Source organism: Carassius auratus, chromosome 2 (assembly GCF_003368295.1).
Source record: "Carassius auratus strain Wakin chromosome 2, ASM336829v1, whole genome shotgun sequence".
Lineage (NCBI taxonomy): Eukaryota > Metazoa > Chordata > Actinopteri > Cypriniformes > Cyprinidae > Carassius > Carassius auratus.
The window spans coordinates 15946705-15957707 of record NC_039244.1 but is presented as its reverse complement, the minus strand read 5'-3'; the positions used below and the strand labels follow the sequence as shown (position 1 = coordinate 15957707).

General features: G+C 36.8%; 1 protein-coding gene across 1 annotated transcript; it reads right to left on the bottom strand.

Annotated features, from left to right (window-relative positions):
• Nucleotides 1-1304: 1304 nt before the first annotated feature.
• LOC113110821 (pancreas transcription factor 1 subunit alpha-like) lies at nucleotides 1305-2773 on the bottom strand. Its single transcript, XM_026275028.1, has 2 exons — nucleotides 1927-2773; nucleotides 1305-1810 (listed from the first exon to the last, which is right to left on the bottom strand). The coding sequence occupies exons 1-2, from the start codon at nucleotides 2519-2521 to the stop codon at nucleotides 1608-1610; spliced, it is 798 nt and encodes a 265-aa protein (XP_026130813.1). The 5' UTR covers nucleotides 2522-2773; the 3' UTR covers nucleotides 1305-1607.
• Between the last annotated feature and the right edge of the window lie 8230 nt (nucleotides 2774-11003).

Here is an 11003-nt window from a genome sequence, read left to right as displayed (position 1 = left end):
AGGTGCCAAAATGCAATGATAGCGTATTTTTTTTTTTTTTTTTTTTTTTGTCTCCTCCTAAACGAGATGAAATTTGACCAGGGGCAAATAGCTGACTCGCCATAAGACGTCTGCTGGGGTCCTTTATCTTAGTTAAGTCTGAATTGGTAACATGACTTTCTAATGAGCATAATGGGATTACATGGTTTTAGTCCTGAGCCCTGGATAGCAGAAATCAACGCGTTTAATGAGGCGCTAATACATGGAAAGGTTGGATTATGTCGATGAGTTAAGATTTAATTTAATTCATTGGGGAAGTGCACAATGGAGTTTGTGAAATCTTGTTGTCACTAATTAAATAGTCATCACCGCATGATAAACTTGCATGACAACAAATAACAAAATAGGGAAATAAACACATTGGTAACCAGCAAACATTAGTTAATAACATATAAAATGTAATCATATAACACAAAAACTATTTTCCACTTATTATATGATTGCACACATTGCATTATGGTGTGCTATAACTGACAACCAATAACAAACACTACATTATAAACAATTGAGATGCTAAATGATTATAAAATAAATACCTGTGATTCAAGTCCCATGTCTATCCATGATATTAGCCTCCAGACGCTCTTCATGAGTTTACACTGGACATGTGGACATGGGCAAGTGTTTGGGCTACCTCTTAATAACTGCGAGAGCTGACGTAGAGACAACTGGGTACATGGAACACAAGTGGATACCACGGGAAAATTTTGCCTTGGAGCACCTGCAGTGTGCCCAGGCCAACTGCCCAAGGCAAAGGAAACGTCATGCCTCTTTTACTAATTTGGAGCCACACTTTAAAACATACTCGTTCCTCTCCTGTTTAGTTTTTTATTTATTTTTCACCCAAACTGTCAGAGTCACAGCAAGGGTCCGTCAGATTTTCATAATGATGAATAGTGACATCTTTCAGCTGTGGTTCTAAACTATATCCAGGGCTTCACACCTCACATTAAAGTATCTATTCAAAAATCACGGTTTAGTTACAGTTAATCGCACGATTTGACTCTATTCATCGGCTCAGAATAAAAGATGGCCTGTGCACAATATATATTACCATATGTCTACTTTATTGACGCTATAATGTTCTATAATTCTAAAAATTCAAATGATATATCATATATACCTAGGATGCCTAAATTTCATTTTGAATGATTTTTATATTTTAATCTGATGTAGGGCTTTGAGGAAATAATAGCAATTTCCATTTGGTTTTAGAAATGGTTTTATAGGTCTATGGTACACTGAAACATTAGGACACATGCGGGTGAGATATTAGACACATTTATTGAGTCATCACATCAGTATAAATATAGACAATTTTCGTGCTTCGTTTGTATAAAAATAGGTTTTGTTTGACATAAAATCCGTATTAAATTAGAAAATATATTACAACACAAATAAACTATTAAATACGACACAAAATGATTGCCAGTGGCCTTATCTTCAATTCAGACTAAAAAGCTGAAATACACATAGTAACAATAATACATGACAAACAAACAAAACGTGGACATATCCATACAGTTGACTTGTACACAATGTGCATACAGAATAATAATGACACTGCCTTAGGAAATAAAGTTAAAAGGGGGTTCGTTCTCAATGTTGTTGATGGATGATTTCAAGTGCAACTTTCTTGGGTCTTCTGGTGTCCAGACTTTCGCTGTCCTAATGATGTTCTGATCTTTTAACTGCTTCTCATCAGTCCATGACAGAGAGTGTCCGGCGAGAGGAGGCAAGCCGTAGTCTGGGTCATTTGGAGATGGGGACCCTGAAAAAAACGACAGTTTTTTTTAAATGATTATAACAATTATTATTATTATTAAAAAAATATTATTATTATAATTACAATTATAATAATAATAATAATAATAATAATATACATACTTGTTCCTCTGTGGCAAATGATGACTTTTTTAGGTGGGTTTAAAGTATCACTGTGTGGGTTCCGGATTGGCGTGTCGGACTGCACAAGTTCTGCAAGGAAGTTTATGTAGCCGATTGCAAGACGTAAAGTGTCAACTTTTGAAAGTCTCTTCTCGTAAGGTAGAGTGGGGATGTGTGATCGCAGTCCTTCGAAAGCATCGTTAATGGACTGCATCCTCCGTCGCTCCCGGACGTTGGCAGCTTGACGCAACTGTTGCATCTCCACTTCGGATCTCATGCGCCTCCGCCTCTTCAGCAAGGGACCGTCTCTGTTAGGGGACAGTTCCGAGGTGCTGTCAGCGCATCCGTACGAGAAAGTCGAAGACGACGAAGAAAAAGAGAAATTGCCAGCGTCGCGGTAATCTCCGTCCTGCAATATCCGACTGTCCTTATAATATTCTTGGATTTGATTGGTGAGGAAATCGACATCCTCGTCCAAAAAGTCGTCTGTGTCCAAGTGGTCCCTCGACGAGTGGTCCGTGAAGAAGTCATCGTCGTCGAAATAAGGGGAGGAGAAGGAGTCTAAGCCTGTGAATGGATCCAACACACTGTCCATGTTTGGTGCTGTGTTGGTGTTGCCCAGTAACAACAATCGCAGACTCTTCGATTTTCCTCTTGATGCTCAAGAGTTGGTTCAGTTTGAAAGGCGGCACGCGAGGCACTCTTATAACTACATCCACAGTCGCGTGCCATTGACCGTAAGCGCCAACCAATCAGCGCCAAGCATCTCCAGCGCCCGCAGTTGAGACAGCTCACCTTAGGATAAAGCATGTTTACAGACCAACCCACACCCCCCCAGTACACGCCCCCTGAGCCCAAAACACCGAGACAGGACATGCTCCTGAACTGTTGACAAAGCGACTGCCTTTATTGACAACTGTATCAGAAATTATCTCTCCATCAGTTTCCCAGTCGAACCATTAGACCAGAATAAATACATTTTCCTTTGATTTCATGTTTTAATGATGTATGTAAAGATAATGTTTTATATTGTTTATACTCGACCTAAATGTCAGAAATATGTGATTTTACGGCACACTACATTTAATAATACACAAATAATTAAGGAAAACCACACGTGTAGCCTAATTATATAACTGCAATGCACGAATAGGCTAATTAAAATGAATTTTATTAAAATATATTTAATTTGCATGTAATCATGTACTCAGGGAAAAAGGGGGCTAAAGCTGTCATTAGTCTGGTACAATTTCTTAATTAGCTTTCAAAAGTTATTAAAATGTACCATTTATGTAAAATTCTAAAATAAATGTTCCTCAATGCCAAAATAACAATTCTGGGTTCCCCAAAGAAAATTTTAGTGAACTCTTCTTCTTTTTGCACATTTTGTGCAATGGAAATGTTCCATGGTTGTTAAAGGTTCGTCTTGAAGATGCCATAAAAAAAAAAATAATAATAATAAATAAGACTTTCGTTAATGGTAATATGGTACGATGCACCTTTTGAAAAAGTTCCCCCCCAGTGGCAGCTTTTGTACCCCCCCCCCTGCAAGTCTATTAATTTTCAACCAATTTTACAGTTATTGCGTGAATTGGTTTTTTTCTTAGTTCCAATGCTGTTCATCGAACAGACAGACAAGAACAGTTAAATGGTCCGCTCTTTTAATTACTGACAATCAAAAGTTAGTTTTGTTTTTCGTTTGCCTTTCCATTAACAGTGACTGGATAAAGTGCATCCAGATATCACGTGTAATTAAGGGGGCAGAGAGGTAGGTACAGGCCTATTATTATCTTGAGACCCTGTCACCTTGAGGCTCCTCTTAAAGCAGGTTACCATTCAAGCGCTCATCTCTCCACCATTCGCGTGCGCGAAGCCCCTTCCATCGGCCTCTTTATTATCAAGACGTGCTGCTATGTTAAAGCCCCATTGGCTGTCCAGGTCCATACATACAATACAACATAAACATCTGTGTATGAGTGATGTCACTGAAAGGAGCTGTGATTTAAGAGACAGAAAGGGTAAAGAATAGATCTCTCATCAATCACGGGTTGTAGGATGCCTGTGGCCGCGTTTGTATCGAAGCAGTGGACACCCGTCTGCTCCAAAAACAATCACAAGAATAAGACGAAGCTTCAGGGCTAAAGCGTGGGCGTTTGCAGCTTTCTATAAAAACAACCTATAATCACCCTGAAGAACTTATCTGCGACATGATTGTTCTTTAACAGGCGGAAAAAAATACTGAATGGCAAAACAAACATAAACATGACTCTACATTTAGAAAAGCGCTATTTATAGACATCTGCAAAAATGACTATTTAAATCACAGTCTCTCAATTTTGTAAAGAAAAGTTAGTTTGAATTTTAATATTCAGACATTCAAATCTGTTGTGAAAGATGTTATATGTGGTTTTACCACCCCAAAAGCGGCTTTTCATTTAGTGCACGCTTTGAAAAAAGGTACAAATTGATATTCTACAAAAGTACCTAATTAAAGCTTAAAGGTACATAATTATGTTTTAAGTGCATATTAGTAGCGAACATATTAGTACCTTGTGATTTTTTTTTAAATATTGTGTCCATTAATATTACCTTCTGGAAAAGATAAAATGTCTATCATGTTCCAAACAGCTTTATTATTCATAAATAATAAAACAATGAGAGAACAATGGTTTAGCTATCAATTAGAAATCCATTCACGAAAAAAAACCGTTATATATCCTATATAAACGTATATCCTGCGTTCAAAAATCAATGTTCATTTTCCTGTAATATAAACAAAAATAAAACGTTTAAAATACATTTACTTACTTGGCGAAATAAATATCAACTCAACTGTATTTGAAATAAATAGAGTTGCAGTGAGCGCCACGCTTTTGGCCAACAAATTCCCATGGATTTTACAAAAGAGGGAGTTTTGTCTTTTAAAGTGGGTGTTTTAATGTTTTCTTTTGACGCTAGGCAAGATTATGCAAGTGTTTGAATAACAAACGAGTAAATATACCAGCGGAGGAACGACAATCAGCGGGTACGGTTTCATTATGTAGGGGGCTGGTACTAGCATTAGCAGTGTGCCTCACAGTGGTCGCCAATGAGAAGGTTTGTAAGACACCTCACAACAAATTATGTTGGTACCTGAGATGCTAACTGGTTGGAGCCCATAAACAACCCTTATTCTCTGCTATTCAAATAGAGATGGAGGGGGTCACTTTGTTAGTAAAAGAGAAAAAAGGTCTGGTGAGTGTATGGTTGTTGCACCCCGCTGCAAGCTGCAACGCGAGGGACAATCCGTGGGAATCACACCACTTGCGCGCTCTACACTCAAAGAGACCCACTGCCGGCTCTGAATGAACAGCAGCCTTGCAGCTTGTATGCTAAAACTTGCATTTAGAATATTAAAAAAAGGTGTTGACAAATGTCCCTCTATCTCTCTCTTTTGTAAGAGTAGCCTACTGTTAATTTAATTAATTTATTGCTTAAAAAGTTTAAAAATTTACGACGTGCATTTAAAAAAAAAGAAAAAAATCAATATTTCGTGAATATTCAGTAAGTACTGACTTTATTTCTAATCAGATTGAACTATATAACGCAAATAAGAAATGTTACTTGAAGACCATTTACTCAAGAGCACAAAGTTCACGATCAAGTGCATAACGCGCATATCAAATGCCCATGAATTGGAATGGTGCACCTGTAGTTTACTGTGGAGCGACACAAGTGGCACCTGAACGCCCACCGGTTGTTCAGCAAAGCGACTCATTCAGCCATTAGACACAAACAGGACCGTGACCGTCACCTTTGCGCTATCAATTAAGCAATGTCACATATCTCAGCGGCCGCGGCAGCAGACCTTGGGCTGGCATGGGAATAGCAACACATGGATTTTTGAACAGATATTTCAACGCTGAGCATTATAAATGAGCCGTCTTATTTCAGGTCACGGTGCATTACAGTTCATGAGGCGAGTAAGCAAGCAGCAGGAAAAGAGAGACACGTCAATAGTAAAAAGAAAAAAAGAAAAAAAAGAAACAACAACATGTTGAATAATAATAATAATAATAATAATAATAATAATAATAATAATAATAAAATACGATGAATTAAATAATAATATATTGTTATTATTTTTGTATGATGATGATGACACTGGATTAACGAGAGGAAAGTTTATTTAATTCCAAATACAGAGGAAATCTCTGCTAATCCGTTTAATCTCTTTTGAGTCAAACAGGATTAGAGAAAGGATTAGATATAAAGGCAGATTAAATGAATCAATCAATGATAATAATTGGGTTACTTAACAAGGTAATATGGGCTTGATAGGTGGTGCGCCAAGCCTCCTGAACCGCCAGTGTTTTAGAATAAATTATTTTTGACATGGCTTCCCTGTAAGACAATGTGCAATGGAAATCAATGGACATATTGGGCCATTATTATTTTATCATTATTATTTTTTTCAACAAACAAATAGCCAACAATTGGTGAAACAAAAGCCGCACGATGTGACTGGCATTGGTCCTCGCGTGGTGGGTAGGCCTAATGTAAACCGATAAAAGGCGACACACTTTGTCGACGCGCCTGTCAAGTGGCTTTCATTGTTTCCACACTTTACATTTATTGACCTGGTATTCAAAAGGTTGACTGGTAGACAACTATTGACTACACGAGCTTTGCGTTTTCACGGCCTCGCTGAAGGGTCATAGATGTTAGGAGCGCAAGCTGCAGAACACTGGGGATCCCTGGGAATCCAGCCACATGCGCCAGAGCAACAGGAGCAGCAACAGCGCACCGAGCGCTCGTTCTCCAGCCTGCCAGTGCCAGACAAATTAGAACGGCAGTCGTGGGGTGTGAGGGATTCCTGCATTCACAGCCACCAACAAATAAAGCGCGCTTTCTTAAGTGTCACATCACATTGTCACTTAACGTGTTAAGAAAGGTATGATGGTTTATTCTTCAAGTATCAGCAGAAACCCAGAATCAGCATGATATAGGCTACTGTAAGATATTTAATCGAATTAAAACTTCGATTACACCCATTAAAGGAAGACCTATATTGTAGCCTACCATAGATTAAAAGCATCAATTTCACGGATCTGGAACTGGGAAATGTAGTTGGAAGCGTAAGAAAATCATAATCCTTTCAACAGCACCTATAAAAGTGTTAGTTATTATTACGTTTATCCTCCCGGAGATTAAGACGATTATTGATTCACTACATCCTAGACTAATTGATTTGTCTATCTGAGTTAATCTGAAAATATGGCTGCCCGCAGGCTGTTTCAGATTAGTGAGGTGTTTGTCCTTTAGCGTCCAGCAGATAAACCTAAAAGAGAAGCGCGGGGGTGGAGGGTCGCCCTGTATCACTGCATTGGTCTTATTCCTATTAATTCATTATTCATCCTGCAAAATAGAGAAGGTCAGGTACAAAGGCGCTGAAGGTCCAAATCTCGCAACATTTCTAGTTCGTCAACCACACACAAACAGTTTTAAAATCTTGTCAAAATATGGTGGGGGGCTACCTATTAGCTAACAATTATTGGTAGCACTTTATTTTACAGTCCTGTTCCTCATGTACGTAATATGTAGGCCTACTTATTAATTTTATTGCAGTAACTAGGTAAGGTAGCTAATAACCATGTACCAGTACTTTCAGTACTTACCAGTAGGCTACTTTCTTAGGTAAGTACACTTTAAGTACATGTAAGTGCGCGTACTGTAAAATAAAGTGCATCCCGATTATTAATAGGTACAAATGTATAACATAACAACAACAACAACAACAAAAAATAATTGACAAAAAATTGATTTTGATGGGTTAAGCATACTCCGTTTAATCGTAGAAACGTAAATAAAATGGCATCAAAATTTTATATTTTTATTAACATTAATTAAAATACAAATTTTGTTAATGCATAAACAAAAGCTAAAGTGTGATTTTAAAGCCTATGCAATAAACAAACACCAGAAGGGCCAAATGTTGTATACTATTTACTATTATGAGACAGGCGATATATAGACTAGGCCAAAAAATCCAGCAGTTTCACTGAACCGGCCTTTAACATCAACAATATGGCAAGGATTTCCCCCTCTGTTTTCGATGTCTAAACTATGCACGTTTTATTTATTTATTTTAGTTGGTTTTTTTTTTTTGTTTTTTGTTTTTAGTTAGTTTCAATTACATTTTTGTTTTGTTCGTGATGCTTCAATTGAGAATCACTGCCTGAAAGACGATTTTAACATTCATCTGTATTTTTTAAATCCTCAAATATAACGTATATTTTTCTATAACAATAAAAATGCATTAATACCTTATATTACAGCTCTTTACATGCGTTTTTCCAAACCCATTTAACAACAGGTTACACGTTATGATCTAGCCAATAATGTTTTTGAACACAATAAACTAAGAGAGGGAAAGACAAATATCAGTATGCAATTTAACTCATTTAAGAGAGCTACATTTATTATTTGCAAAAAAGGACCCAGAATTCTGAAAACGATTGATCTGCATATGAGATGAGATGAGCCAATCAGACTTGGTTTTCATAGAGCACAGTTAACATGAAGGCGCACACTGTTTTCAAGTCGCAGCCAGTTCTTTCTTTCTTGTTTAAAAAAAAAAAGAAAAAAAAAAAAATTATTGATGATGAAGCTCATGGTGTTGCCAGAAATGTATAAGATCTTTTTTAATTTTTCAAATGATAAAGCATTCTGATATTAAAGTCACACTGTCCGAAGGATAAATTGTCGTAGGCTATAAAGTTCAGGATTTTTGTGGTTGTCTCGCAGGTGACGTATGATGAGTCCGTCTGCGTAAGACGATCAGCTGTCTACTCCAGAGCACAGTATTTATTCAGGTTGACACTTACCTAATGATGCCTTGAGGAAACAAACAGTCAACAATTCTAAGATGCTTTGTATTAAGTTTTCACTTTAGACAAAATGGGTCCTGACTTAATTATTAAATAAAATCACATTTCAGAATACATTAGAATAGTTAGTATTGCAGATGCTAAGTGCAAGGTGCATTAGAGCAACAAGTGTTTTGTTACTGGGTCTTCAGTGACGCCTAGTGTTGGAAGAGAGGATTGTCGTATTACGTTAAGAAATAAGTGAAATTGCATCACAATTTGACGACATTGCAAATTGTATATAGCCTTATCACACAGGTACAGAATTTATAATAAACCTTTCCTCAACCGCATTAGAGCTATCATTCTTACTTGTTGCAGAATGAGTTATGCACAGACTACTTGAGGAATATCAGCTTTACAAGCAACACTAACAATTGTTTACAAAATCTTCCTGCTCCCCTTCTTCCTCCACACAAGTCCAGCCAACAACATTTAAAACTGAACAGTAATATTTAGTAAGGCAGCTAATTTATGACAATGAGCCTTTTCACTATAAACCCAGTGTTTCTAACATCAGTAAGGTTTTAAATTAACGATGATATCTAATAAATATCTACCCATAACAACAATACATACGTTTTATATGTATATTGCTTGTGTATATTCTGTAATACATGTCAAGACGAATAAAGTTTTAAGAATTTATTCTTTTTTCATTGTATGTATGCACATATAATGTTTATACATACAGTACAACATATTCACAATATGAGGGTGGCATGACAGATCACTAAACAGAATCAAAACCTTATAAAATAAATCCTAAATAGATAAGACAAATAAATAAGTACATAAATAAATAATAGTATAAATCAGATATATATCTATAGGACTCATATTGTGTCTGCATGCTTTCAGGAACATCCTCATCATTAATTTCTTCTACAAACAATATAGACTAAAATAAGACCAAGGGGCTTTGATACTGTACACGAGTTCATGAGGCTACTTGACTTCAACTAACAGAAACAAAATTCAAAGATTGAGTTAACCAATAAAATCAGGAAGCACTTTTATAGACTCGCACACACACACGCGATGCACACAAGCTCACATACACACCTATTTACCATAAAGACACATACATTCTTTAAAACACAGACTCACACCTGTGTGCACTGAACACGCTCACAAACACACGCGGAAAACATCACCTCTGGGAGACCCTGAATTTGCTGCACTCACTTCACCTGTCTTTTCCTGAGAGTTTAACGCTAGTTTAGCTCACCTGACACGACCGATCAGGCAGAGTCACACGGTCCTCTCAGAGTCACAACCCTTTTGAGCACAAAGCTTACCAAAAAAATTCCCCCCGTGCCCCAACACAGTATTAAAACACATTAAATTAAGTCACTCAAATTGCTACCGGAAAGACATAATCTTGTGAACAATGATGAAAAAACTTGCATTTTATTAAATATCCCCTTCTAGTGTTATTTTTATTTGATTTTATTTATTTATTTTGCAGTTGTCTCATTGAAGTGCCTCTACTTGTCTACATAAAAATCCACAGAAGGCCCCAAATCTATGTTAGAAAAATGATTAGTAAGTTTATTTGTATTTATACACTAAAGAATATAATAATGTGCCTAAATGTCCCACATATGACTAAATAGGATTTAAAATAAGAAGAACTGTTCAAAAGTGGCCATTGAGAAGCGTTCACAATAGCAAGCATCAGAACGACAAGAACAGAAATGGCTACAGAATAGTGAAGGCATCTCTTCGTCAGCAATGAATCAGTTTGACAGAATCTCTACATCAAAAGAATGTACCAACATTGGAATTTCTCATGAGTATTGCTTTTAGCTTAAAGTACCCTGTTATGTGGTCATCATTTTCCAATTGCACAAAAAAAAAGGTAAAAAAGGAGAGAGTGTGGGCAAGGATGGAACTGCAAGCAATTCTGCTCTTCTGAGGAAAAAACTGAAATGCTTAAAGATAACAGGATACAGTATTTCCTAGACGGTAAGAGGGTCTGAGAGAGAAGGTTTATCTACTTCACATGGCTAGGAACATCAGTCACTGTGATCACATCTTTCCAGATCATCAGATTAAAACTGTGTGTAAGAGAGAGACAGATGGGAAAGACAGGAGAAGTAAAACATTGAACCTGCTATAACATTCCTTCCACCATTAAGTAAAAAGGTACAGACAGATTATATT